This window comes from Brassica napus, chromosome A3 (assembly GCF_020379485.1).
Source record: "Brassica napus cultivar Da-Ae chromosome A3, Da-Ae, whole genome shotgun sequence".
Taxonomy (NCBI): domain Eukaryota; kingdom Viridiplantae; phylum Streptophyta; class Magnoliopsida; order Brassicales; family Brassicaceae; genus Brassica; species Brassica napus.
In genome coordinates, this window is record NC_063436.1 from 4,726,521 (window position 1) to 4,753,281 (window position 26,761).

General features: G+C 38.2%; 8 protein-coding genes and 1 pseudogene across 10 annotated transcripts; 5 read left to right on the plus strand and 4 right to left on the minus strand.

The window, feature by feature from the left end:
- Positions 1 to 268: 268 nt before the first annotated feature.
- Positions 269 to 4,649, minus strand: LOC106436203 (receptor-like protein kinase At5g59670). 2 transcript variants are annotated; one of them, XM_013877163.3, is made up of 13 exons: positions 4,447 to 4,649; positions 3,796 to 4,333; positions 2,961 to 3,436; positions 2,702 to 2,846; positions 2,533 to 2,604; positions 2,386 to 2,457; positions 2,247 to 2,315; positions 2,013 to 2,176; positions 1,656 to 1,885; positions 1,443 to 1,569; positions 1,317 to 1,382; positions 1,038 to 1,224; positions 269 to 937 (listed from the first exon to the last, which is right to left on the minus strand). In XM_013877163.3, the coding sequence occupies exons 1-13, from the start codon at positions 4,538 to 4,540 to the stop codon at positions 541 to 543; spliced, it is 2,637 nt and encodes an 878-aa protein (XP_013732617.1). In that variant the 5' UTR covers positions 4,541 to 4,649; the 3' UTR covers positions 269 to 540. The 2 variants fall into 2 exon arrangements, with proteins under 2 accessions (XP_013732617.1, XP_048628314.1); XM_048772357.1 differs by having other exon boundaries at positions 800 to 937; positions 1,023 to 1,224.
- A 707-nt stretch (positions 4,650 to 5,356) lies between these two features.
- LOC106436193 (ATP synthase small subunit 6-A, mitochondrial) lies at positions 5,357 to 5,829 on the plus strand. Its single transcript, XM_013877154.3, has 2 exons — positions 5,357 to 5,617; positions 5,783 to 5,829. The coding sequence occupies exons 1-2, from the start codon at positions 5,497 to 5,499 to the stop codon at positions 5,827 to 5,829; spliced, it is 168 nt and encodes a 55-aa protein (XP_013732608.1). The 5' UTR covers positions 5,357 to 5,496.
- Positions 5,777 to 7,555, plus strand: LOC125597864. Its single transcript, XM_048772369.1, has 2 exons — positions 5,777 to 5,825; positions 6,156 to 7,555. The coding sequence occupies exon 2, from the start codon at positions 6,638 to 6,640 to the stop codon at positions 7,553 to 7,555; it is 918 nt and encodes a 305-aa protein (XP_048628326.1). The 5' UTR covers positions 5,777 to 5,825; positions 6,156 to 6,637.
- LOC106443273 (putative pumilio homolog 20) lies at positions 7,168 to 9,339 on the minus strand. The gene has a single exon (XM_013884845.3). The coding sequence runs from the start codon at positions 8,808 to 8,810 to the stop codon at positions 7,731 to 7,733; it is 1,080 nt and encodes a 359-aa protein (XP_013740299.1). The 5' UTR covers positions 8,811 to 9,339; the 3' UTR covers positions 7,168 to 7,730.
- A 4,277-nt stretch (positions 9,340 to 13,616) lies between these two features.
- Positions 13,617 to 16,309, minus strand: LOC106443272 (putative pumilio homolog 19). Its single transcript, XM_013884844.3, has one exon. It carries the CDS (start codon positions 15,923 to 15,925, stop codon positions 14,681 to 14,683), a length of 1,245 nt encoding a protein of 414 aa, XP_013740298.2. The 5' UTR covers positions 15,926 to 16,309; the 3' UTR covers positions 13,617 to 14,680.
- Positions 16,310 to 16,396: 87 nt separating this feature from the next.
- On the minus strand, positions 16,397 to 17,634 carry LOC106441574 (putative pumilio homolog 19). Its single transcript, XM_013883378.3, has one exon. It carries the CDS (start codon positions 17,505 to 17,507, stop codon positions 16,506 to 16,508), a length of 1,002 nt encoding a protein of 333 aa, XP_013738832.1. The 5' UTR covers positions 17,508 to 17,634; the 3' UTR covers positions 16,397 to 16,505.
- A 173-nt stretch (positions 17,635 to 17,807) lies between these two features.
- LOC106436166 (UDP-glycosyltransferase 76E2-like) lies at positions 17,808 to 20,311 on the plus strand. Of its 2 annotated transcripts, XM_013877133.3 has the most exons (3): positions 17,808 to 18,294; positions 18,635 to 19,178; positions 19,259 to 20,311. In XM_013877133.3, exons 2-3 carry the CDS (start codon positions 18,692 to 18,694, stop codon positions 20,146 to 20,148), a joined length of 1,377 nt encoding a protein of 458 aa, XP_013732587.1. In that variant the 5' UTR covers positions 17,808 to 18,294; positions 18,635 to 18,691; the 3' UTR covers positions 20,149 to 20,311. The 2 variants fall into 2 exon arrangements, with proteins under 2 accessions (XP_013732587.1, XP_048628343.1); XM_048772386.1 differs by lacking the exon at positions 17,808 to 18,294 and having other exon boundaries at positions 18,383 to 19,178.
- Positions 20,312 to 20,912: 601 nt separating this feature from the next.
- LOC106436182 (E3 ubiquitin-protein ligase RDUF2-like) lies at positions 20,913 to 22,394 on the plus strand. Its single transcript, XM_013877144.3, has one exon. The coding sequence runs from the start codon at positions 21,078 to 21,080 to the stop codon at positions 22,266 to 22,268; it is 1,191 nt and encodes a 396-aa protein (XP_013732598.1). The 5' UTR covers positions 20,913 to 21,077; the 3' UTR covers positions 22,269 to 22,394.
- Positions 22,395 to 24,598: 2,204 nt separating this feature from the next.
- LOC106441573 lies at positions 24,599 to 26,301 on the plus strand (annotated as a pseudogene).
- Positions 26,302 to 26,761: the final 460 nt, after the last annotated feature.

Consider the following 26,761-nt stretch of genomic DNA (forward strand, 5'->3'; position numbering starts at 1 on the left):
GTATTATTAGCTCACATTCACAAAGGCTGAAATTAGAGTGATTAATCATCAGCATCTTATGAATTTTCATGGCGTGACACTCAAAAGAGTCAAACTACATTATAATATGAGCCATAAGTCAACCAAACAAACTGAAAATATGTGGAGTATGTGACATATCAAAAGCAAACTGTGGTTCCTGTAACACAACAATACATTGTTTCATTATGTCGTGAGTGCCAATTTCAAGGCGTGACACTCAAGAGTAAACACATAGAAAGAAACCAAGTAACAGATATAAATGATCTTTGAAATATCGAAGGTGAAAGAAAAAATGACATGTTTCGTGGTACTCAAGACACGAGAAGAAAACAAAACAATAGAGAATTTTATGGTCTGGACATCTTATTTATCAAAGCAAAATGAAGATTATATGTAGACTTCGAGTTTATCTTCAAGACCATACGCAATTTAGTAGTTACGGTCTTTAAATAGCTTACAGATATTCGCTAAAAATGTAGCTATATCATTATTGGTGACACAAGAACAAAACACTCAAAATTATCTTGCCATGGGAACCATGGAAGTGTCTGAGCTCATTATTTCTTGGGGTTCCAATTCTAGATTCTTACCTATCCCCGACTTTGCACACACAAGGCACTCTTTTATCTCGTTAATAACCTGAGACATGGATGGTCTCTTTGAAGAAGAAGGATTTGCACATGACATTGCCAGCTCAAGAGCTCTCCATGCAGAATTAAAGTCGTAATCTTTGTGAAGGTTTGGATCCATAATCTCAGCAATATCACCTCGGTTAAGCTTAAAGCCAACACATTGTGTTATGTGGGAATTGTTAGAGGTTTGATTAATCACAGGTTGGTTTGTGATCATCTCCAACAACACTATACCGAAACTATACACATCACTCTTCTCACCCAGTCGACCTGAATGGTTATATCTGCAAGACAATATCATAGTATATACTTTTTAACCACGGAAGAACGAAAATGAAGTTTCAGAACAAAGTGTTTGTGTATGTTTACCGAAACTATACTTACTCAGGATCAAGGTATCCTAGAGTACCAGCAACTGCCGTGTCGTGGGATTCACCCCCACCTTGGAAAGATCTAGAGAGTCCAAAATCAGCAAGTTTAGCCTTCAAATTCTCATCCAACAATATGTTGGCAGTTTTAATATCTCTATGAACCATTGGTGGTGTGCATCCAATATGTAAATACTCCAATCCTATGCAACAAAATCATTTATGTCAATTGTTTGCTGTAAGCACAAATGAATACATATATTTTCCTATGATTTTTTTTCAACTTAGTACGAACCTGATGCTGCCTCCAAAGCTATTTGTAGTCGAGTACTCCAATTGATGATGGATCTACCTCCTTTTCCTGTATATTAGATTGTTAGATCCATTCGAGTTTCATGTGGAAAGCTCTAGAAAATATTACCTGACAAATGTTGTTTTAAGTCTCCATTGGAAAGAAACTCATAAACGAGAGCCAAGTTATCTCCTTCGTAGCAATACCCGACTAGACTCACCAAATGTGTATGGTGAACTCTCAGAAGAAGATCAACCTAAGGTAACATTCATGGCAATAAAATATTAAAATAAATGATAAAAGTAAGTTAGGAAGATTACAGAACTATAGAACTATGAATACCTCTGCTTTGAATTCTTTATATCCTTGAGTTGAAGATTGAGAGAGTACTTTAACAGCCACTTGTTCAGAACCATTTACAAAACCGTGATACACCATGCCGAACCCTCCTTTACCTAAAATTCTTTGGAAGTTATTTGTCATTTTGATGACCTCTGAATATGTGAACCTTCTGCTGTTCTTTTCAGCAAATGTAGCATTCATAGTTGACGTCCTCGGTAGAAGGTGTAGACCTGTACATCAGAACAAAGATGTTATCGTATCATTTTTTTTTGTATATCTTGTTTTAATGCAACGTAGTAATTAAGGACATTCACAAGATTATATTTGTATTCTTGTTTGATGTCTTTTTGCAATTACCTTGTAGGATCGCTGACTTTCCCTTTTTGAGTACGAATAAAACAACCAATACAACAATAACGATGGCTGCAGAAGCAACTGATGCAACAACTGGCACAATCTTTTTGTTCTTCTGTGGTTTTGCACATGAATCGGAGAGACAAAGCCTTGGATTTCCTTCGACGCTACAAGAAGAAATAGGGTTGTTGATAACGACTGAGAAAAGTTCATACTTCTATGTGGAGGGTTTCTTACAATAGTTTTAGTCCTTCCCTTTGAAGAGCTTGAGGAATCGAACCAGTGAGATTGTTTCTGCTTAAGTTTCTGTTAAAAATAACCATGACATGAGGTGGGAATTTTAAAAGCATAAGAGAATATTGCGAGGGAAACTTACATGACCAACAATGATTTCATGTTGACTAGAAAGTCTGGCACCCCTCCAGTCAAGTTATTATTCGACAAGTCCCTAATGTTTGGAAATAGAAGTATTTACCATTTATTCTCATTAATCTTACCTTCAATCAACAATGTTAATACTTACAGTGTTTCTAGTTGCGTAAGATTTTGAACGACAGCGGCTATGGTTCCAGCTAAACCACTTGAAGACAAGTTTCTAGTGAAATGTCACAAAATTACATTTAAAGTGTCACTGATCATAATCACAGTCAGATCTTAAAAAGTGTATGTGCCATTAATTAAACTTGACTTACAAAGTAGTGATTCTTGGTGGCGTGGACATATCCGTGTTGCTGCAGTTTAAACCGTCCCACCTAAACTGTTGAGGGACGCATGGATCACCTTGCCAGTTGAGTCTACTCAATCCATATGTGGCTTCAATGTCTTTTACAGCAGCCACTACAAAACGTGGTTTTGATGTCTTGAATACTCAATTGTGTTCATGATTTATTTCTTTAGTAACATAACAAAGCATATACCTTACATGCATAACTTTGAAAGGAACACACATACCGTCGCTTTCATCTGTCTCGGACTGTGGAAACTGAATAACAGTGTAGATTTCAAAAGCATTAAGTAGAGGTGGAAGAGTTGATCTGTTGGTTCTTATCAGTTGAAAGCTGCATTTTCCTCCTTTGCAAGTTGTGGGTGACTGGCTTCGAATAGTAGTTAACTGAAGCTTGTTTGGAATTAGAGGACCATAATAAAGGTTTTCATTCCATACCATGTTGAATTCTCTGGTTTCATTTGTTTGCAGGTCTTGGATCTCAGCAAAGTGTGAGTACAGGTAATATTGGTCATCAGCCTTTTCTGAGCTCCATTCAATCGTCAATGGCGCACTCGCATTAGTAGGCGTGGCGGCGTTTTTTAGTGCAACTTGTGGTGGAACATAACGGTTGGAATTGTTCACATTCAAAGAGGTTGATATCTGTGTCCATTCCTTCATGAAGAGCCGAAGCCATATGCGATCATATACATCGCTGGAGTACCTGAGGGTGGGAATTTAATAATGTTATTGTAGCAGTGAAATAAGTAAATAAGATTACATTGTCATTCTTCCGTGTTTGGACCACTAAAATCTTATCAGATTGATTTATCTTAAAACATCATCTATGACATCTTTCATTTATGGATTGAGTATGTAATTTGTCTACAAATGCAATGAAAGATATCATGTATAGATTCCACGACAGGGAAACATAACACAAAGGTAAAGAAGACAAAGAAGAAGCAGGCCCGTCCCTGTGCAAATGTGCTCCCAGCACATGCACAAGGTCGGGCCTGTGAAAAGATTAATAAGGCGTATATATACAAAACGTGACAGAGCAGAAAGATGAAGTGGACTTACCGTATACGATATCCTGTATTGTTAAGATAATACCGGTTGTAAAGTTTCAAGGAGCCAGATTCCGTCATATAAGAAGAACTACTTACCATCGGCCGTAATTCCAAAGTGGATATTACCGGTGTAGTTGTGCCAGTCTTAACAAGACAAATCTGCAACGAGCTTGATGTTGGGATGTGTAAGATTTCTGGCTGTGTACCATTCACCCTTGTCACCAAATCTATGGTGGCCCATAGATTAGGTCCAAGATAAATATCGAAGACCGGTTTAATGTTAAGACCATCGTAATTTCCATACAAAAAAACAGTTCTGATCAAATATTTACGTCCCTTATCCACACTCAGATTGTAACAGTTTCGTGATCCATTTGGAAAGTATCTCAGCGTCTCGTATTGCTTTGTGAAACCCACAGGAATTTCTCGGATTCGACCAGTGTTTCCGCTCTGTATGAACTTTTCGTCCGAAGAGAACCACAATCCAGTAGAAGCTTTATAAGGAGACCTTTCATACGAGGGTAACCCGCAATCCAAATTGATGAAATCTGTTAACAGAAATGATTAAACGTTTGCAAGAGAATTTGTCAAGAAAAAAAACTTGTGTTGAAGAGGTAGCAAGGATGTATATAATAAAACAAACAAGATAATATGATGATACCTTCTTGGTCTTGGTCTTGAGCATAAATAGTATGAATGATTAATGCCGAAGTTGCGATTAGAACCAACAAAACCCTATCACAACAACTCTCCATACTCTCTTAACTTAAAAAGAAAACTCAGCTAACCCGTTGGCTAAGCTATGAAAGATAAATAGTGAAAAAACAAGCAAACCCGAATCGCACACTAAAAGAAAGACTTTACAAGTCAATGTGTTTGTCACCATGCAACGGAGAAGAAAAGTAAGCTAGCGAATAAACAAGCAAAACTTAATTCACACGGTACAAGAAAGACACTGCCAAATCAATGGTGAATGTGTTTTCTAGTGGCACCTTCACCAAGCAAAGGAGGTAAGAGCTAACACGACCACAATGCTTCAACATAGTGAAAAAATAGGGAACGGACCAAGAAGCACGTAAAGCAAGATAGTGCTATATCAAAGAATAATCAATTATCTAAGATCAGTCCAATAAGAAGTTTCTTTCTTTGTTTGACTGTTCTCACTAATTTGTGAGTTTGGCCTCATTATTTGTTTTTTTTTTTTGATCAAAGGCCTCATTATTTGGTTTAAGGCTATGGTTAGGTGAGTTATAATTAAGAGCTCACCGTACATATGATTTCCCACCCCTTTTTTCTAAAGTACTTGAATTGGGACATTGTTACATTTGGTGGCAACTTGGTCAGACAAATGATGCATCTTATTTACAAAGAAGCTATCGATCACAAAAAGATACCGACCACCATGACTTTACGATGCACAAAGAAATACTGAGAAGAAGTCGAGTGGTGTTCAAAAAAAAAAAAAAAGAGAAGAAGTCGAGTAGCACTTGAGAACGCGATCGAGGATTGGAGTGCCCGAAACGCAGCGTTTTAAACGCTATTCATAAATAAACGGAAAGACATTTTGGGCTGGTTGTGTACGGGCCCAGTAGATAACTGGTTACCCAGAACGTTTTGGATCCCACAACAATAACCTATCAGTATTTGTCGCGACTTTCTATCGTCTACGCAGAGCAGTCATCAGAAACCGAAGTTTAGAGAGAGAAGAGAGATGAGGTTGTTCGATCCGTGGCCAGTGTTCTTCAAGAGGGAGTGGAAACGTTGCTGGCCCTTTCTCACCGGATTCGCCGTAACCGGCGTCCTCATCACCAAGCTCACCGCTGGATTCACTGGTAAAACTCTTTTCAGATCTGACCTATTCTTCTATAGAAATGATAGAAACCAATCCTTAACCGATCCGATTATCTGTTGAATCAGATTATGTATTCTATCTCTCGTGGTTCGATTGTTGGATCGCTAGACCTAATTTATATAAATCCGTTGATTTGATTTTGCAGAGGAAGACGCCAAGAACTCCAAGTTCGTCCAGCAACACAGGCGGTAATCATCTTACTCTTTCATCTGCCATTTGGGAATTGAAATTCAGAAATTGGATATGATTGCTCAGCATAATGTTAAATGAATCGCGTTACTATTAGCTTAATGTCTCTTAACTAACTTTTGCTCCAGAATCACAATGCCTAGTGTTTGGTTTCTGTTTCTTGAACCAGTTGTGTTCTGTAGTAATATGGTATTGCTTGATGTACTATACGCCATTCATTCATATTTAGCTAGAGGTGCTTTGACAAAACAGTCTCAATTTGAATCCTTTTGGTTCTGATATTTATATGCACTAACCATCAGCTGCACCGGTTCATGATTTCTTTTCAGGTGATCTACTCAAGTGAACTCTATTGCTGAGAGTGCTTTCAGACTTTATTATTCTAATAAACATAAAAGAGAGAATCCTACATACTTCTTGTTGATCTCTCGTTTCCTTTCATCTTTTGTCTTTTCACAACTCTCGAAACAGTGTTAAGTTTGAAATGGTTTGATTCCAATCTTTTCCCCCTTATGTTTGAAATGGATTGGCTCTATTTTTGTTATGTTGAATCGAATATAGATGGCTGACCATCATTAGTGACAAATCTCATTACAAAAGTTCATTAAGCAGACCACAGAGAATCTAACAACTTTAAGCATATAATGTAAGCAATAGAACCTGCAGGCCATCGAACTGCAGTAGAAAAAAAAAACACCTTTTCTCTCCCAACCCCATTAGGGTTTTCCTGTGAACGTCTTCGCCGCCGTCGGTGTGGCCTCTCGCCCACCGACGAGAACACTCCTCTTTCTCCCTCCTCTTCCTTTCTTCCATGGCTCTGCTTGTTCCTTGTCCCTTTGCACCGTTGCTCCTTCCTCCGCCTCCAGAACCGCCGCCGCTCGTGTTTCTCCTAGATCTGCCAGTCGAGTGCTCTCCTCATGTCCTTTCTGTTCCTCTCCACCCACCGGATCTGTCCCTGTTCCTTTGCCGCTTCTTCGACTCTGCAGTGATTATACTGTCCGTTCGTTTAGTAAATCTATCATTTTCAGTGGTGTTTGTTCTTATGGTTTTCTGTGACTCCTTTACTGCAGTATGCGGGTTCAATTCCGGGTTATATCCGGCTCGTTCTAACTCTGTTAAGTTCGATTTTGGTCTCTTAATCTACTGGCCTCAAGTTCCTCAAATCTGTATTTATTCACTATTACTTGATATAAAAATTGACATGGTCTCTGGTTGGAATTATGAATCTGTGTCTTGTGCATTTGCTTCCGTCTCTTGGTTGCTCATTGTCCCAAGTTTCATAGTTCATTTGTCAAGAAGTTTGGAGAGTACGCAATGTCTCATTGAGAATGAACTCATAGCCTTGGTTGGTTTGGGGTCTCATTCCTCTGTTCTCAGGTTCTTCAGTAGCAATTATGTTGCCTTGGCTCATTCCTTTTCTGCAGTATGCAGGGTTTTATATGTCTGTGATTTAAATGTGGAGGTGTATGTAATGTTTTCTAACCATTGGTGGCAATTTGGAAAGAAAAGCAACAGTATTTGCTTCCTTACATTGCATCAGATTTATTTGGTCTCACGAAGACTTGGTTGCTCATTGTCCCGGTATCATGACCTCACTGCCTTTGTTGCAGAGGGTCTAGCCCTTTTGGGCATTTCTCAGCTGGTTTGCAAGTCAGACTGCCATGAACTCAGTCGCCTTCTTTCAGAGAGTTGGTCTTCTGATGTTCATTGGATCTTATTAGCTATTTGATCCCTTATCTTATTTTTTGAGGATTCACATGTATGTGTTGTGTTTTCTTGTGTTTGTAATATGGCAAGTTGTGCCTTTCTACTTTGTATTTCCTCCGCTGATGGAGGTTGAGACTTTAAGTTAATGGAATTGTTGTTTGATCAAAAAAAAGAACCTGCAGGCCATTGAGACAAATCTAACGAAGCCAGTACAAGAATGCACCAACGTTGCGTCCACGCAAGAGATGAACGTGGGGCCTGAGCTTATTCACCAAACCCCAAAACTGATACCTCCTATTCCTCTCCCGCATCACCCTCAGTGCCTTCACCACCACGAAGTTCCCGTAAGCACTCGTCGCAAGCCCCACCAAACTCTCTCCTTCACACCGGAGAAACTCTTCCACCACCATAACCGCCGCCTCCTCCGTATCCAAAAGCTTCTCCACGACGTAGCTTCCAAACTTCGTAAATGAGAGGCCAAAGTAATGGCCACTAAGGCTAACTGCAACGTTACGCGTGGAACGCAAGTCATTCAGCTGAAGCACGTGTTGGACCACGTAGTTCCCACGAGCATGGTAGCTCAAGTCTAGAGCGTTCTGCGCGACTACGTACAAGAGCTGGTCTCTGTAGACAAAATGGCCCAAGCTGGACCAGACGTTTATGATTTGTTTCAGCACGGCGTAGCCGCATCGGTCACACGCCAGGTGAACCGCGTGGTGGCGAACGTAGTTGCACATTCCTGTCTTCTTCTCCTCGCTGAAAACTCGCATCCCTTGCATCGCAACGCGGGACGCCTCATAGTCGGTCATGATGTGGTTGAAGCGGCTCAAGATAGCGTTGTAGAAGAAGGTGTCCACGTCGTCTCTTATTCCGAGTAGCTCTTGTATGCGGTTCGAGCCGTTATCGTCTATTGCCATCTCCAAGAAACGATTGAGATCTGACGTCAGCAACGAGGCCATCTTCCGAAGATCGTTTCCCTCGTCTAATCTTGAGATCACTTCTCTAAACTGAGCCGCACCGTCTTCTTCGTTGCTAGTGATTACGTTGAACAAGGACTGCATGCACGCGTCTGTTTCTTGAGGAGTCATGGCGGCGGAGGAGCGAAATGAGTTGAGTAAAGATTGATTCTCTTCAGTAAGATTGACTCTATTTGGTGCGGCGAATCTTGGAGGAGGGATATTGGCGGTGGGGATTTCACGTCGACGAGGAGGAGGAACCACCGGAGGCTCTTGTTTGATGGATGCTCCTGTGGCGGTAAGATCGCCGCCGTTTGCCATTATATACGTTAATTCTTTAATCGGTGTGTCTTGGAAGGATAAAGAGTTTTGGTTGTGTGATTGTAGAGAATGAGAAAGTGTTGAGATAATGCCTATTTATATGAACGTAAATGAATATACATGGCGACGTTTTTAATAGAATCTAATTTTATCATTATTATGACTTCGTTTTTTAATGTTAGGTTATATTGTTATCACTTTGAAAAACTTCACTCATCTCCCTCCACCTTTATAATTCACGTTACGAGACATGCATGCACCACTACTGAGTTTTTGTTAATTAACTCGTCTACTAGATTGATTATTATAAAAAATAAAATAAAAAATAAATGTGTAATAAGTGTGTTGAGAATAAATTGGATCATTGGATAACAATATGATATGTGAAACTGTTGAAACCATGAAAAATAAATGGAAATAATTACAAGAATAAACTATAATATTCTTTTAACATAATTATAATATTATTATTAAGTAATATTATTATTATTAAGAAATCTCAAATATAACTTAACATATTTGAAACTAAAAACAATCAAACTCATTCATATCTAATTATTTACTAGGGGTTTTTGCCAAAACTAACCCACAACTTGATTTTAATCCCAAACCTATACCCAAACTTGAATCAAATGCAAAACTAACCTAAAAGCCTAGTGAAATTACAGCTCAGCCCCTTGTGACCAAACAAAAAAACAGAAGCCATTTTTACGAATATAGCCCCAGTAAATCGTCTGAGTCGTCTGAATTGTTGGAAGTCGTCTAGACGACTGAAGTTTCAGTCGTCTGGTACCAGCTTATTTTAAAAATAATTTATAAATCTTGTAAAAAATATTTTGATGCGTGAAAAATAAAAATCAAGTAATTATAAACAGTTTTAAGTGATATAAATTAAGATATGATAAAATTGATTTGTTTTGAAGATAGATGAGTGGAAGTAGTGAATCATGAAATACTTTGGTTTAGGAGTTTGGCAAACATATGTTGTAGTATTGTATGGATTGTTAGGGTTAGATTTTGGAAAACTAAAATGTTTTTTTCAGAAATTAGTTTTCACTTATATGTGTTTATTTCTGTGTATAGTAAACACTTTTCAAGTTTGATTTGGTTTTATGAAGTGTTTAATTAGATAATTAAGTTTAGGGGTTATGTTTAGGGTGTGGACGACTTATATTTCAGTCGTCTGTTGAATAATTTACCCGGACGACGTATATTTCAGTCGTCCAGACGACTTACTTGTAAGTCGTCCAGACGATTTACTTGTAAGTCGTCTGGAAAGTCTTCTATTTTAGTTTCCCACTAAAAATATTTAATTTCCCGCTAAAAATATTAAACTCTTCTGGACGACTTACATGTAAGTCGTCTGTTTTAATTTCTTCACCAGACGACTGAAATGTAAGTCGTCCAGGAAGTCGTCTGAGTCAAAAATATTTAACCTAATTAGATTTTTTGCCTCCCTATATAAAGAAAAATTTACACATTCTCTCTCCTCCTCTCAAATGGCTGCAACAAAAATGTAATGTTCATCATTCTAAAACTCTCCAACCTCTCTCTAATCTCTTTGACTTGAAAACACCAAACTTTATATGAATTTTTCAGTTTTGTCTCATGTATTTCTTACTAATCTATCTCTTTTACAGGTTTTTAATCAAGTGGTACTCATCTTCCACTAATTTAGAGGTAGATCTATTAATTTTAGATATGTATTTTTGTGTGTTCTATAAATGTAGATTTATCTAATCTTCCACTCATTTTTTCTATTTTTAAGTCATTTGAACGTTTTTGGATATGCAGGTTTTTCAGATCTGGATTTGATGTGCAGGTTTTTCAGATCTGGAAGACTTCTGGGACGACTTACGTGTTAGTCGTCTGGAAGTCGTCTGGAAGTCGTCTGGAAGTCGTCTGGACTTCTTGGAAGTCGTCTGGACTTCCAGGAAGTCGTCTGGACTTCCAGGAAGTCGTCTGGACTTCCAGGAAGTCGTCTAGACTTCCAGGAAGTCGTCTGGACTTCTAGGAAGTCGTCTGGATTTTTCTGAGCGTTTTGGTAAGTTCTTATGTCTGATTTTTCTTCATTTGGTAACTTCTTGTTGTATAAAGTTCTTACTTTTTTCCCAAACTAAAACTCTCCAAACCCACTTTAATCTCTTTGACTTGAAAACACCAAACTTTATATGAATTTTTCAATTTTGTCTCATGTCTTTGTTACTAATCTATTTTTTTTTGCAGGTTTTTAATTAGATGGTACTCATCTTCCACTAATTTAAAGGTAGATCTATTATTTTTAGATATGTATTTTTGTGTGTTCTATAAAGGTAGATTTATCTAATCTTCCATTCATTTTTTCTGTTTTTAAGCCATTTGAACGTTTTTGAATATGCAGGTTTTTCAGATCTGGATTTAATATGCAGGTTTTTCAGATCTGGAAGACTTTTGGGACGACTTACTTGTTAGTCGTCTGGAAGTCGTCTGGAAGTCGTCTGGACTTCCTAAAAGTCGTCTGGACTTCCTGTAAAGTCATCTGGAAGTCGTCTGGAAGTCGTCTGGACTTCCTGTAAAGTCGTCTGGACTTCCTGTAAAGTCGTCTGGAAGTCGTCTGGACTTCCTGTAAAGTCGTCTGGACTTCCTGTAAAGTCGTCTGGAAGTCGTCTGGACTTCCTAAAAGTCGTCTGAACTTCCTGGAAGTCGTCTGGACTTCTTAGAAGTCATCTGGACTTCTTAAAAGTTGTCTGGTCTTGTCTACTCATCTACTCAAGTTGTCTGGTCTTGTCTACTCATCTACTCAAGTTGTGAATTGCATGTATACTCTTTTAGTTGTGAATTTTTTGTAAAATCAGTAATAATATTTTCCAAGATGTATTAAATGTGCTAACAATGTGTTTACACATTTACAAATCAATGAAATAATAGACTTCAGTAGCCTTTTTCTTATCTTTGGATCTCTCATATGCAATAATAAACTCCAATGGCCTTTTTCTCATCATAATAAACAAGAATGTTGGTAAGAGATGGAAACAAACAATAGTAACTAGTCAAAGCATATCATATTTTTTATAAGTTTGCATTGAAAAACTTAGTCAAATTTAGTAAAACTAAGGGAGAGAACATATTTTGTAAATATGAGTTTTACATATCTTGAAGTTACTTATCATTCTTAAAAATACAAGTTATTCAAAAACTAACGTAGAAGACTTAAAAACTAGTGGAGAAGACGCGGACGACTTCAATCTAAGTTGTTTAGACGACTAAACTATATGTCGTCTGGTCAACGCAGAGGTTATTTTTGCAATTGACTTTGAAATCTGTTATTTCGGACGACTGAAAGTTAAGTCGTCTACTATTGTTTGGTTAAAAAAAAAACTCCAAAAAAGCTAGACGACTTACATTTCAGTCGTCAGAGGTTAGTTTTGCATTTGACTGGATTATTTCAGAAGTTTGACTTTTTGGACGACTTACATTTCAGTCGTCTAGTGAAAATTAAAATAATAATATTTTTTTAAAAGTAGACGACTTAAAGTTAAGTCGTCGTAGGTTAGTTTTGCAATTGAAAAAAAAAACTTCAAGATTTAATTATATACAGACGACTTATAATTCAGTCGTCCACGAGACGACTGAAATGTAAGTCGTCTAGGATTTACGAGGTTTGACCAGAATCTCGGAAAAAAGTCCTGGACGACTTACAATTAAGTCGTCTGGTGGACGACTGAATTATAAGTCGTCTGTGTATAATTAAATCTTGAAGTTTTTTTTTTCAATTGCAAAACTAACCTATGACGACTTAACTTTAAGTCGTCTACTTTTAAAAAAATATTATTATTTTAATTTTCGCCAGACAACTGAAATGTAAGTCGTCTGGGGAAGTCAAACTTCTGAAATTATCCAGTCAAATGCAAAACTAACCTATGACGACTGAAATGTAAGTCGTCTAGGTTCTTTGGAATTTTTTTTGAATCCAAACAATAGTAGACGACTTAACTTTCAGTCGTCTCAGGTTACAGATTTCAAAGTCAATTGTAAAAATAACCTCTGCGTTGACCAGACGACTTCCAGGTAAGTCGTCTACAGCCAGACGACTGAAAGGTAAGTCGTCTACAGCCAGACGACTTCCCAAGTAAGTCGTCTGACGAACAGATCTGGAAAAAAACTCGATGTCATACCTTAAATTGGTGAGATAAGTTCCTTAGCATACATAAGGCTTCTCCAAGCACACAGAATCACAAACGAAAGTCACCCACCCATAATTGTTAGCTTCTATGACTCTATGAACCATAAAAAATTTAGAATCAAAATCTTGGGTTTTTTTAGCTCATTGTGGAGAGAAATTGAGAGATATGTTGTGTTTAGTTCACAAGAATGGAAAAAGAAGAAGGGTAAATCGATTTTGGGAGCATTAAGAGCTTCAAATTGGTTGTTCATGGTGGTTGTGGTATTGATGACAATGGCAATCTTGTAATTACTTGAAGATGATGAGGGTGAGAGAGTAAAAATGTCATTTTCGAAAAAAAAAAAAAAAAAAAATTGATGGCATTTTCGTAAATTATATGAACTTGTGGGGTGAATAGGGCAAAACCAATTTTCAAAAAAAAGGGAGGTTAGTTTTGTGTTTGACTTTAAGTTGTAGGTCAATTTTGCAAAAATCCCTATTTACTAAATGAAAAGTAACTATAATAACAAGGAGAAGATTAGTGATTTGTTTGAAACTACAGTAGTAAGGATATATATATATATATATATATATATATATATATATATATATGGTCATGACTACATAGTAATACGTGGAAGTCTTTTTGGTCCAGTGGTTTGACCAAAAATTCATTAATACTTTTATATCAGGAAGTTTAAGTTTCAATTCCCGGAGAATGCGGAATTATACGAATTAAAAGAAAAAAAGTTTCAGGCGATAGATTCAAAAGTGAATCTTCATATGCGGTAGGTAGAATTGTCGGCTTAAAAAAAAAAGACTACATAGTAACTTTAAGAGATCTGGTAGGCTAACATATACCCCTTTTTTTTCAAATCACTCACCCATTTTCCCCCTTTATTATTTGTATTTTTTATAAAATTCAGTCTTTCTAAAGATTTAATTGCTTTCAAAAGTAGCAAGTTTGGTATACCATTCCATAATTTGAAAGAATTTTCATTTGTTCTTTCTTCCCAAATATTGTCACTGAATATATCTTTGGACTTTTAATGTTAATGACAGGCTACTCAAATTATCCTTCGAAATTGTTTTTGTTCTTCAACTCCAATTACCTCATCATGTAGCGAGTGATAAAATCATATAGCGAATTTCTTTTTGTTTTCTTTACTATTGGTAGAAATTCTCTTATTATTCATAGATTCATTTTTGGAAATAAAATTTTCAACATTGCACTGTAAATAATTTTAATTAAAATGTTGTAGAACTTGAAAAATATAAAACAAAATCCAGCAGTATAAGCATGTAAGGGCTCATACCGTCATACGTAATCTCATTCACCATACTAACTACAATTAAGATTTGTTAATTAAAAGTAACAGTAATCTATATATTAGTTCAAATTTTAAAATTGTCAAGATAACTAAATTTGTCAAACCTGCAGGTTTTACTTATGTTGGTCCAGTCTCAATATGTTTGAAATGGATTAATTCCTCTCTTTTTTTTGTTCTTCCCATACATTGTGAATGAATCCATCCTCATGATCATGGTGATAAGGCAATGGTAACAATCCATTTTATCATTTACACTCACTTTGTGTTGAATCAAATGTGGCTCGCTTACCATCATTAGTGACAAATCTCATTACAAGAGTTCATTAAGCAAACCACAGAGAATCTAATAACTTTCAGCATATATCGTAGCAATAGAACCTGCAGGCATTGTGACAAATCTAACGAAGCCAGTACAAGAATGCACCAACGTTGCGTCCACGCAAGAGATGAACGTAGGGCCTGAGCTTATTCGCCAAATCCCAAAACAAATCGATCCTATTACTCTCCTGCATCACTCTCAGTGCCTTCACCAACACGTAATTCCCGTAATCACTCCTCGCCAGCCTCACCAATCTCTCTTCATCACACCGCACCAACTCTCTCACAACCATAACCGCCTCCTCCTCTGTATCCAAAAGCTTCTGCACGACAAAGCTTCCAAACTTCGTAAACGAGAGGCCAAAGCAACACCCCCTGAGGCTAACTGCAACGTTATGCGTGCAACGCAAGTCATTCAGTCGAAGCACGTGTTGGACCACGTAGTTCCCATGAGCATCGTAGCTTAAGTAGAGAGCGTTCCGCGCGACTATGTCCAAGAGCTGGTCTCTGTAGAAAAAATGGCCCAAGCTGGACCAGACGTTTATGATTTCTTTCAGCACGGCGTAGCCGCTTCGGTCACACGCCAGGGGAATCGCGTGGTGGCGAACGTAGCTGCACATTTCTGTCTTCTTCTCCTCGCTGAAAACTCGCATCCCTTGCATCGCAACGCGGGACGCCTCATAGTCGGTCATGATGTGGTCGAAGCGGCTCAAGATAGCGTTAAAGAAGTAGGTGTCCAAGTCGTCTGTTCTTCCGAGTAGCTCCTGTATGCGGTTGGAGCCGTTCTTGTTTCTTGCCATCTCCAAGAAACGATCGAGATCTGACGTCAGAAACAAGGCCATCCTCCGAAGATCGCTTCTTGAGACCACCTCTCTAAACTGAGCCGCACCGTTTTCTTCGCTGCTAGTCATTAAGTTGAACAACGTGTTCCTTTCTTGAGGAGTCAAGGCGGCGGAGGAGCGAATTGAGTTGAGTAAAGACTGATTATCTTCAGTAAGATTGACTCTGTTTGGTGCGGTGAATCTTGCAGGAGGGATATTGGCGGTGGGGATTTCACGTGGAGGTGGAGGGACCACCGGAGACGCTCGTTCGATTGATGCTCCTGCGGCGGTAGGACGGAGATCGCCACCGTTTGCCATTATATACGTTAACTCTTTGCTCTTTGTCTTGGAAGGATCGATAAAGAAAGGGCTTTGGTTGTGTGATTGGAGAGAATGAGAAAGTGTTGGAGATATGTCGAGTGATGAATGATGATGCCTATTTATACGAACGTAATTAAATACATATACATGGTGACGTTGCTGGAGTATTCTTTTCCGTTTCATAGAATCTAATCTTATCACTTTGATTTCGATTTTTTTAATGTTAGGTTGGTTATATTGTTACTACTTTGAAAAATTTCACTCATCTTCCTCTCCCTTTATAATTCACGTTAGAAGACATGCATGCACCACTACTAAGTTTTTGTTAAATAACGCCTCTACTAGCTATTGATTATTATTTTAAAAAATAAAATAAAATTGTAATGTGAGTATTGAGGATAAATTGGGTTATTGAATAACAAGATGACGCGTGCAGCTGTTGAAACCATGAAAAAAATTAATGGAAATACTTATGTTTGAAATGATTTGTTTCCTCTCTTCTTTTTGTTCTTCTCATACATTTGTGAATGACTGAATCCACAAACAAGTTTTTTGGTTCATCCTCATGATCATGGTCATCAGGCAATGCTACTAATCCATTTACACTTATACTTTGTGTTGTGTTGAATCGAATGTGGATCGCTTAAACCATTATTAGTAACAAATCTTATTACAAGAGTTCATTAAGAAACCATAGAATCTGACAACTTTCAGTATATATGTATCATAGCAATCTTTTGAAACAAAAAACTAATTGTAAAGGCTAAAGCCTGTCCAAGAATGCTCGAACGCGTCCATGAAACCCACCCAAGTGATGAACAAAGGGCATGAGCTTATCCACCAAAACCCCAAAAAGATCCCTCCTATACATCTCCCGCGTCACTCTCAGTGCCTTCAACACCACGAAACTCCCAAACTCATTCCTCGCCAGCAACGCTAACTCCTCTCCATTACACCCCCACAAAAGCTCATCCGCCACCATAACCGCCTCCGTATCCAAAAGCATCTCCACGACGTAGCTTCCATACTTTGTAAGCGATAGGTAAACGCAATGGCCCCTGAGGCTAACCGCAACATCACGCGTGCAACGCAAGTCATTGAGCTGAAGCACGCGTTGGACCACACGGCTCCCAAAAGCATGGTCGCTTAACTGGTGAGCGTTGCGCGCCACTACGTACAAGAGCCGCCCTCCGTAGAAAGAGCGCGGGTCCGAGTCGTCTATGATCTCGTTCAGCACGACGTAGCCGTCCGCGTCGCACGCTAGGTTAACCGCGTCGCAGAGAAGGTGGTCGTACATCGCTGCTCTCTTCTCCTGGCTGAAAACACGCATCCCTCGTAACGCGAGGCGGGACGAGTCACCGTCGCACATGACGTCGAAGAAGCGGCTCAAGATAGCGATCAAGAAGAAGTTGTCCAAGTCGTCTGTTCTTCCGAGGAGGTCTTGCATGCGGTTGGAGCCGTTCTCGTTTCTCGCGGTCTGCAAGAAGGGAGCGTTGTTTGACGTCAGGAGCGAGACCATCCTCCGGAGATCGTTTCCGTCACCTAATCTTGCGACCAGCTCTCTAAACTGAGACGCATCGCTGCTAGTCATTAACCTGAACAAGGACTGCGTACACGTGGCCGTTTCTTGAGGAGTTAAGGCGGCGGAGGAGCGAAATGAGTTGAGTAAAGATTGATTCTCTTCGGTAAGATCGACTCCTCTTCTTGGTGGTGAGGTGAATCCTCGACGAGGAGGAACCGTCGGGTGATCGCCGCCGTTTGCCATTATATACGTTAACGCTCTGAGTTTTGGTAGTGTGATTGTAGAGAATGAGAAAGTGTTGAGATATGTGGAGCGATATATGCCTATTTATATTATGTGTTGTATTAAATACTAATCACTATTTTTTTTAGCATAGCCTTTTGTATCAAAAACAACAATTTTTTTTAAAAAATTGTGCACTCAATTTATACAATTCAATAATATTGTTATTCTATAATATTCTACAAATTCAACTAAGATTAAATGAAACAAACCATATAAGCAAACTACCATAAAATCGAATTTGAATCATAAACGACAAATTCAATTAACCGCTCCTCAGATTTCCGGTTTATTCTTAACCGTGGCATTTATTCCGGTTCGTACCGTTAACCGCAGCATTTCAAAGCTTTGATTTCTCCACACACTCTCCAACAGTCCGTGTTCTTTTCGGTTAGTGTCAATCGGTTCTTATGCTGAATCGAATTCTCTGCCAAGGAAGAAAGCTTCATGCTCATCTCGTGACATCTGGTACCTCTCGCTTGACGTGAATTGCAGCTAAGCTCGTGGAATGTGGGAGTGTTACAGATGCTGGGAAGGTGTTCGATGAAATGCCTAAGAGAGATATTAGTAGATGTGTTGTCATGATTCGGGCTTATGCTCGAAACGGGTATTACCAGGAACTAGATAACTCAGGAATGGATTGCTTCTATCCAGTTTGTACGCCAATGGTGGTAGTTGGGAAAGTGTTGTAAGAATGAAGAAGATGATAAAGAAGAAGAGGTTGATAAGGTTTCCAGGCAGCAGCTGGGTAAGTACTGTTTGATCCTTCTCGTTTTTGATCATCAAACCTGGCTTAGATTTTGATGAATGTTATATACATATATTAACAAAAAATCACTAAAAGTTCACAACATTTAATGTTCAATCAAATGCCAGTATCATCCTAGAGATTAGATAAATAATCAGCTATTATTTTCATATATATATATATGTGTGGCAAAGAACCAGTTTAGATAGACTTATTAGAAAAAGACAAGGCAAGGCTTTAATATGTCCCGATCACAACAAAGCCCAGCCACGAGCCACGTGCTGGTCCTTCCACACAATTTGATAATGTTTTTGAAGCTTTCCTATCCTCAATGCATCAGATCTGAAGTTTCCATCTGTCTCCCTGAGCTTCTTTTTATTCCCACACTGACGAAATAATGGATGAAAAGCAAGTGAAGAAGAGAAGGATAGTGTTGGTTCCAGTACCAGCGCAAGGGCATGTCACTCCCATTATGCAACTCGGGAAAGCTCTTCACTCTAAAGGCTTCTCCATCACTGTTATTCAGACACAGTACAATCGAGTTAGCTCATCCCAAGACTTCTCTGATTTTCAGTTTCTCACCATCCCAGGTACTTTAACTGACTCTGATCTTCAAAGCCTCGGAGCACTCCGTTTTCTGATGAAGCTCAACCAAATCTGCGAGGCAAGCTTCAAGCATTGTTTTGGTCAACTATTGCAAGAACAAGTCAGCCGTGATGATATTGCTTGTGTCATCTACGATGAGTATATGTACTTCTCTGCAGCTGCATTTAAGGAGTTTCAACTTCCCAGTGTTATCTTCAGTACTACTAATGCTACTGCCTTTGTCTGTCGCTCTGTTTTGTCCAAAGTCAACGCTGACAAGTTCTTGATCGACATGAAAGGTATTCTAGCTCTTTACATCAGTTATAAATACCCCATTTATATTTAGTAATAACCAATGAAAATGCTGTTCACTTTGCAGATCCTGAAGTGCAAAACAGTTTGTTTCCAGGGTTGCATCCTCTAAGGTACAAGGACCTACCAACTTCAGCTTTTGGGACACTAGAGGATAGCATCAGTCTCTACAGTGAAGCTGTTAACACTCGAACAGCTTCGGCTGTTATCTTCAACTCAGCTAGCTGTCTAGAGAGCTCGTCTTTGTTACGGCTACAACGAGAACTACAAGTTCCGGTTTATCCTATAGGCCCACTTCACATTGCAGCTTCTGCGCCTTCTAGTTTACTAGAAGAAGACAGAAGCTGCATTGAGTGGTTGAACAAGCAGGAACCAACGTCAGTGGTTTACATAAGCTTGGGAAGCTTAGGTCTAATGGAAAACAAAGACATGTTGGAGATGGCTAGGGGGTTGAGTAATAGCAACCAGCCTTTCTTATGGGTGATCCGACCAGGTTCCGTTCCCGGGTCAGAATGGACAGAGTCCTTACCAGAGGAGTTCAGCAAGCTGGTTTCAGAGAGAGGTTACATTGTGAAATGGGCCCCGCAGATGGAAGTTCTGAGACATCCTGCAGTAGGAGGGTTCTGGAGTCACTGTGGATGGAACTCAACGCTAGAGAGCATTGGGGAAGGTGTTCCAATGATCTGCAGGCCCATCACTGGAGATCAGAAAGTCAATGCGAGGTACTTAGAGTGCGTTTGGAGACTTGGGATTCGTTTGGAAGGAAAACTGGAGAAAGAAACTGTGGAGAGAGTTGTGAAGAGGTTGATTGTGGGTGAAGAAGGAGCAGATATGAGGAAGAGAGCCATTGATTTGAAAGAGAAGCTCGAAGCCTCTGTCAGAAGTGGAGGTTCCTCATGCAGCTCATTAGACAACTTTGTCAACTCCTTGAAAACCAAGAATTTCATGCAGCAATGAGATTGTTTGTGTTCAAAGTCAAAAGCGTAAGAGATTCATTTACCATTATGTAGCAAATGGTTTTATGTCCTAAGTTTCATCTTGTTTTTTATTCTCAAGTTTTGGATGCTTTAAATCCTGTATTGACCATTGATGGAAAAATCAAGCTGGTTAGTCCAAGCTACAACTTAACATGTATTGAACATTTGTTTTGGTTTTGCTCCAAACAAATGAGAGAAAGCACATACAGAAGTTAGTTGAGCAACTTTTAATCTTTATTTTATTTTGTTATGAAATGATAATTACGAAAGTCAATACATACAGATACACGTTTATCCATTTATGTATTTTATCAACTTGGCACCTATATACGTACTTATAAGTTGTTTTATGTTAAGATTTTATCAATTTGGCACCTGTAATTTTGTTGAGCCATCAACGTGTTAGAAAATATAATTTTCTAAAGAGTTCCACCCACCCCCTCATTGCCAAACATTATAACATTTGTCACAATTTATTAAACTTAACTTAAAAATGTAAAGTACAACCTTTAATTCACAAAAATGATTTCATTATTCAGCAGTCAGCACACTTGTAATTCACAGGTGGAAACGACGTCGCTTATTGGCTTTCCCAGAAAAGACGGAGATCAAATGGGTTCCACAAAGGTCCCCACAAACAGCAAACACGGCGTTTCCACTTTCCGCGTTTGGTCAAAAGACTCAAAACTCTCCTACTCTACACGTCACGACTGTTAATACCTCCGCTATCTCCTACCCAGTCAAACACTCACCACGTGTCTATTCACAGTCTTAATCAAACGCCGTGAAACACCCTCCAACGACCGCCTTAAAAACCACGTTTTCATTTTCTCATTTCAACCTATTTCATTTAACCGCACTTCTTCTTCTCCTCTCAGATCCTCTCACCAAGCTAGAAGGTTCTTCGAGATGCCGTCGCCGTCAACGCCCATAACGTCGTCGTATTGGTGTTACAGCTGCACGCGATTCGTCAGCGTCTGGTCCGAATCCGAACAAGGCGCCACCACCGTCAGCGTCTCTTGCCCTCACTGCGACGGCGGTTTCATCGAAGAGATCACCGATCCCTCCTCCTCCGCCGCCGCAACTGAATTAACTCCTCCACCTTCCACGGAAGTCAGATCGATCATCAACAACCGCAGATCCATAATCAGACGCCGGAGATCCACTCCTCATCCTTCCTTCAACCCAGTCATCGTCCTCCAAGGAGGCGCCGGCGAGAGAGACGATGGAGAAGAAGAAGAGGCTAGAGACCGACGACGCGCGTACGAGTTTTACTACGACGACGGATCCGGATTAGGCCTTAGACCTCTTCCGGACTCCGTATCCGAGATCTTGATGGGATCGGGGTTCGAGCGGTTGCTCGAGCAGTTAAGTCAGATCGACGCCGCGGCGGGGATCGGACTCGGTAGATCCGGGAACCCTCCCGCGTCGAAATCGGCGATTGAGTCGTTACCGAGAGTCGTAATCTCGGATTGCCACGTAGGCGCGGAGGTTAATTGCGCTGTGTGCACTGAGGTCTTCGAGGCGGAGACCGAGGCGCGTGAGATGCCGTGTAAGCATATTTTTCACGAGGACTGTATCGTCCCGTGGCTATCGATACGAAACTCGTGCCCTGTCTGCCGTTTTGAGCTGCCTTCGGATGGTAACGGCGAGGAAGGTGATAACAACCCCGTGGGGATGACGATATGGAGACTCCCTGGAGGGGGATTCGCGGTGGGGAGGTTTAATGCGGCGATGAGGGAGGGGGAGAGAGTGTTGCCGGTTGTGTTGACGGAGATGGACGGTGGTGGGATTGGTGGTAATAGTGAGGGTCCTAGACGGATCTCGTGGGTTAGAGCTAATGGGACGTTTGAGTCAGGTAGTAGCAACGGTGGTGGTGGTGGTGGTGGCTCTGGCTCGGGAGGGAGGTTGAGACGGATGGTTCGTGGAGTGGTGTCGTTGATGAGGAGAGTGAGATCAAACCGTGGTGTTTCGTCTTCTTCGAATCAACTGGGTTTGGACAGTGAAGTGGAAACTAGGGTTATGGATCGGTCGAATTCAGTGCTGAGAAGATACTTTGGGCGAAACAGAAGTAACAGAGATTCTTCAGTTCTGCATTGATAATTTTATATTTTTTGTTTGTTTGTTCATCATCCAACAATGTAAATATAAGAATATTCAGAAAGTCCGAATATTGTTTGATTATTTGTATGTTACATTACATCAAAATGTCTAATGTTCATTCAAGTTTTCATTTTTTTTTTTGTCTTGGAGCCAGATCTCCTGGAAACGTTCCCCGAGATTCTGTCTTTTTTGGTTTCCGAGAAAGTAAAAAGAATGCTTGCCCTTTAAGCTTTTCTTTTTCCTTGGATGGTGAGACAGAGAAGGCCTGGTTGAGAAAGAGATGCACATAAAAAGAAAAGAGTCATGGAAAATAATAGAATTAATGATGGTCAAGTTTGCCAAATTTGAAATTTCATTCAACTGCAAGTCTTTTAAGTACATACCTCGACTGTACAGTTATATTTTGGTGGGATGGTTGACCAGGTTAAAAATATATTGAACTATACCTGAACGTTTGGATAATTAAGTTTTCTTCAGTTTTTGTTTAGTTCGGTTTGTGTATAATTGTGCCAAATTGCAGCAACAAGTAATTCAGTCCGATTTAGCATTCATTTTGTGCAAATTCTGCTGGATTTTTTTTTTAATAGTTTTGAATAGATATTTGATTTAAACCAGTTAAAACTAGAAAAAAAATCAGTTTTTTTGGTTAGTATGGATCAAAATTTTAGTTAATTTATTAGTTCAGTTCACAAATTTGGTTAAGATCGATATGATTTGGTTTGTTTTTTTTAAACTCCGAACTTACTGATTGCCGAAACAAGTCACTAAAGTTTGTGGTTGTGTCTGTCAGTGAGTGAGTAATAAAAGAGAAAAATCATGTACGGTAAGAAATCCAACAAAAACAGTCATATCCGGTCCCACACTCCAACTTAAGCAAACATTTTGTGAAAAAACAAAAACAATACAACAAAATGGTGACCAGAAATGGAGATTGGAGAAGAAGAGTTCAGCTACGACGAGTCACTAAGTTTGTGGTTGAGTGCGTGTGAGAGGGACAACATTCATGTAAATCATATCACATAAGAGTCAGAAATTCAACAAAAACGGACATATCCGGTCCCACACTCCAACCCTAACCATCGGTTCTCAATCTTTCCTTTTATATAGAGGTTCTTTTATATAGAGGTTGATTGTTTGTGGTTTTTGCTTTAGTTTTTGGTTTTTGTTTTTGCAAAAACTATTTTTCATCCAATCAAGTTTTAGTTTTTGTTTTTGTAGAAACCATTTGATTTGCCAATCAAGATTTCTAATAAATAGATTCCTTAAAATTTAGGAAAACTAGTTTTTGAAAAGTTTAACCAATTTGTGAATAAAAACCAAAAACCAACTTTTGTGAGCTTTTAAAAGGAAAAACGAATTTTGATTTTTTTTATTATAAAAACTACAACATTTAATTAATTAATAATTAATAAATAACATTTCCATAAAGATAAATAATCATACAATTTTTGGTACATTAGCTATAATTTAAACAATAATGTGATATAACTTATTTGTGTTTAATATCTGTAAAATAAATTTATATAGCTTATAAATAATATTAATTAATTTTAAAACTTAGTTATTAATTTCTCTATATAAAATAATAGAATAATTTTAATAATTACTAGTCACATTAAAAATAACTAAAATTATAAAAACATAATATGTTTTAGTAATACAATATATTGTATTAGTCATGAAAAATAAAAATAGCCATTCAATTTTAAGAAAATGTAAATAATTTATATGAGAAATTTTATAATTAGTTTCAAAATTTTAAGTATTTTTATTTTTATATAATTTATAATATTTAAAAAAATTACTGCTATATAAGTTTATAAAATTAAAAATAAATTATATAAGAAAAATTTCTAAGTAGTTTAAAACTTTTAAATATTTTTATTTTTTTGCAATTTATATAAATTTTATGATAAATATTTTATTATAATATAATTTTTAATAAAACTATAATAATTAAAATATGTTATTATATTTTAATTTAAAATAATTATCACAATATTTTGATAATTTTAATTGTAAATATAAATATTTATTTCTATTTTGTTGTATTATTTCAAAGTAACTCATTAATTAATTTTTGCAAAAAATAAAAAAAATACTGCAAAACCAAAAACCAAAATCTAAATCTAAAAGCCAAAAACCAAAAACCAAAAGTTTGTGGTTGTGTGTGTGTGAGAGGGAGTGAAGTGTCAAAAGCTAAAACCCAACTAATCATCCACCGATCACTTACGGTCGGAAAATTCAACAACGTTTGGATATATACGGTTCTCAATCTTTCCTTTTATATATTATTCATCTTGCTTTATCCTCTTCAAAAAAAAAAAAAAAAAAAAAAAAAAAATGGGGACCAGAACCTCGGTCGAATTCGATCCTTATATGGAGCGCAAAGCTTTCGACGAGACGAAAGAAGGTGTAAAAGGGCTGGTCGACGCAAAAATCACTGAAGTCCCTCGTATCTTCCACGCCCCCAAAGATGCCCTGACCGACAAGAAACCCTCTGTTCCAGACCTAGCGATCCCTATCATCGACTTTGCAAGCGTCCACGTGGACACAGCCTCACGTGAAGCCGTCGTGGAGAAGGTCAAACACGCGGCGTAGAAGTGGGGATTCTTCCAGGTGATCAATCATGATATTCCTTTGAACGTTCTTAAAGAGATTGAAGATGGTGGTCGTAGGTTTCATGAGGAAGATCCTGAGGTCAAGAAACGATACTTCTCGCGTGATCTCGCCAACAAAAACTTTGTCTACCATAGTAACTTCGATCTATACGGTTCATCACCATCTGTTAACTGGAGAGATACTTTCGCTTGTTACATAGCTCCAGATCCTCCAACTCCTGATGAACTCCCAGTGACTTGCAGGTTACGGAAACAGACTTAACTTCATTTTCATTTCTTTTTATTTATTTATTAGAGGCCACAAAACGAAGCCCTTATCATCAACCAGAGCTCATTAGGTTAAAGCCAGTTCATTTAATATATGACAATCTGGTCTTAGTTTTGGTTAGTTAAGCCAGATTGATCAGCCTAGCTAGGAAGACATATTGATTGTATAAAAGCATGTGGTTATCACCAGTCGCTTTCAACCTTTTTTTATTCCCATCAAGAGAGTGTTATTGGTTTCTAACATCATTGATTGACCTAGGGATGCTATGTTCGAATACTCAAAACATGTGATGAGTTTAGGGGGTTTACTCTTTGAGCTTCTCTCAGAAGCACTAGGTTTGGAACCTGATATCCTGAAGAGCAAGGAGTGCTTGAAGAGTTTGCTTATGCTCTGCCATTATTACCCACCTTGTCCACAACCTGACCTAACTTTGGGGACAAGTAAGCACTCAGACAACTCCTTCCTCACGATTCTTCTTCAAGACAACATCGGTGGTCTACAAATTCTTCATCAAGACTCTTGGGTTGATGTGGCTCCTCTTCCTGGAGCTCTCATTATCAACATTGGAGATTCTTGTTGCAGGTAAAGTAAGAACTGGAAAAATAAATAAATACCAAATATATTTAGTTTTTTTATGTGCATGTTTGGGTTTTTGCAGCTGATAACGAACGATAAGTTTATTAGTGTGGAGCATAGGGTGCTTGCGAATAGACAAGGACCAAGGATTTCAGTTCAAAGTTTTTTAGCTCAAGTAAACGTGCCAATTCCACAGTCTATGGACCAATGAAAGAGCTTGTGTCTGAAGAAAACCCTCCAAAATACAGAGACATAACCATAAAAGAATACACAGATGGATACACTGAGAAAGGACTGGATGGAACATCATATCTCATGAATTTCAGGATATGAAAACAAAACTACCTACAGAAAAATAAAATTATGGTGTTTCTTAGAACCATATCACCCTTTTCTTGGATCTGCAGTAATTAAACCAGTGTACCAAATAGCATGTGTGTGCGTATTTATGTGTCATACAGTACTATATTTGTATCTTTATACTTTAGTCATACGTAGAAGACTATATGTGGACCTTTCTACTGTAGTCATATGTATCATACAGAAGTGAAATGCATTGCACGAATTGGTCATAAGAGCAATTCCAACCATTAGAAATTAGGTGGGATTCTAAAAAAAAAAAAAAAAAATATTTTAATTAAATAACTAAATTTTTTTTCTTTTCTAAAATGCTAGATGCAAGACATGTAGAAGGTTAAAGTTTAGAAGTGGTTCTAAAAACACTTGTTTTAGAAACTTTCTTCACTATTTCTCCGATTTTATTTTTTTTTATCTTTTTTATTTTTAATGATGGAATTCTAATTAAAGAACCTCCAATGGAGGTGGTCTAAGAACATCAAGCCTTACCAGGGGAGAAGAGTCTAAGCTGTGTTCTAATAATTTGGAGTCCAACCTTTAAATACAAATTAAAAAATTAGATTTAAAACAAAGGGCTCATAGTATAATTGTATGTATATTGGGTTTTCTAACATATAGGTATTAGTCTAATGTTTTTTATTTTACTAAAAAAGATTGCTGTTTTCGAA

Bases quoted from the DNA above. Each gene is read 5' to 3' on its own strand.
- LOC106436203 (XM_013877163.3), bottom strand. From the start codon at position 4,540: ATGGAGAGTTGTTGTGATAGGGTTTTGTTGGTTCTAATCGCAACTTCG. The intron at 2,458-2,532 runs GTAAGTATTAAC...TCCAAACATTAG, and splicing joins CTTACGCAACTAGAAACACT to GGACTTGTCGAATAATAACT. The intron at 1,225-1,316 runs GTTCGTACTAAG...TTTGTTGCATAG, and splicing joins AGCTTTGGAGGCAGCATCAG to GATTGGAGTATTTACATATT.
- LOC106441574 (XM_013883378.3), bottom strand. From the start codon at position 17,507: ATGGCAAACGGCGGCGATCACCCGACGGTTCCTCCTCGTCGAGGATTC.
- LOC125597864 (XM_048772369.1), top strand. From the start codon at position 6,638: ATGGCTCTGCTTGTTCCTTGTCCCTTTGCACCGTTGCTCCTTCCTCCG.
- LOC106436166 (XM_013877133.3), top strand. From the start codon at position 18,692: ATGGATGAAAAGCAAGTGAAGAAGAGAAGGATAGTGTTGGTTCCAGTA. The intron at 19,179-19,258 runs GTATTCTAGCTC...TTCACTTTGCAG, and splicing joins GTTCTTGATCGACATGAAAG to ATCCTGAAGTGCAAAACAGT.
- LOC106443273 (XM_013884845.3), bottom strand. From the start codon at position 8,810: ATGGCAAACGGCGGCGATCTTACCGCCACAGGAGCATCCATCAAACAA.
- LOC106436193 (XM_013877154.3), top strand. From the start codon at position 5,497: ATGAGGTTGTTCGATCCGTGGCCAGTGTTCTTCAAGAGGGAGTGGAAA. The intron at 5,618-5,782 runs GTAAAACTCTTT...TTGATTTTGCAG, and splicing joins GCTCACCGCTGGATTCACTG to AGGAAGACGCCAAGAACTCC.
- LOC106443272 (XM_013884844.3), bottom strand. From the start codon at position 15,925: ATGAAACGGAAAAGAATACTCCAGCAACGTCACCATGTATATGTATTT.
- LOC106436182 (XM_013877144.3), top strand. From the start codon at position 21,078: ATGCCGTCGCCGTCAACGCCCATAACGTCGTCGTATTGGTGTTACAGC.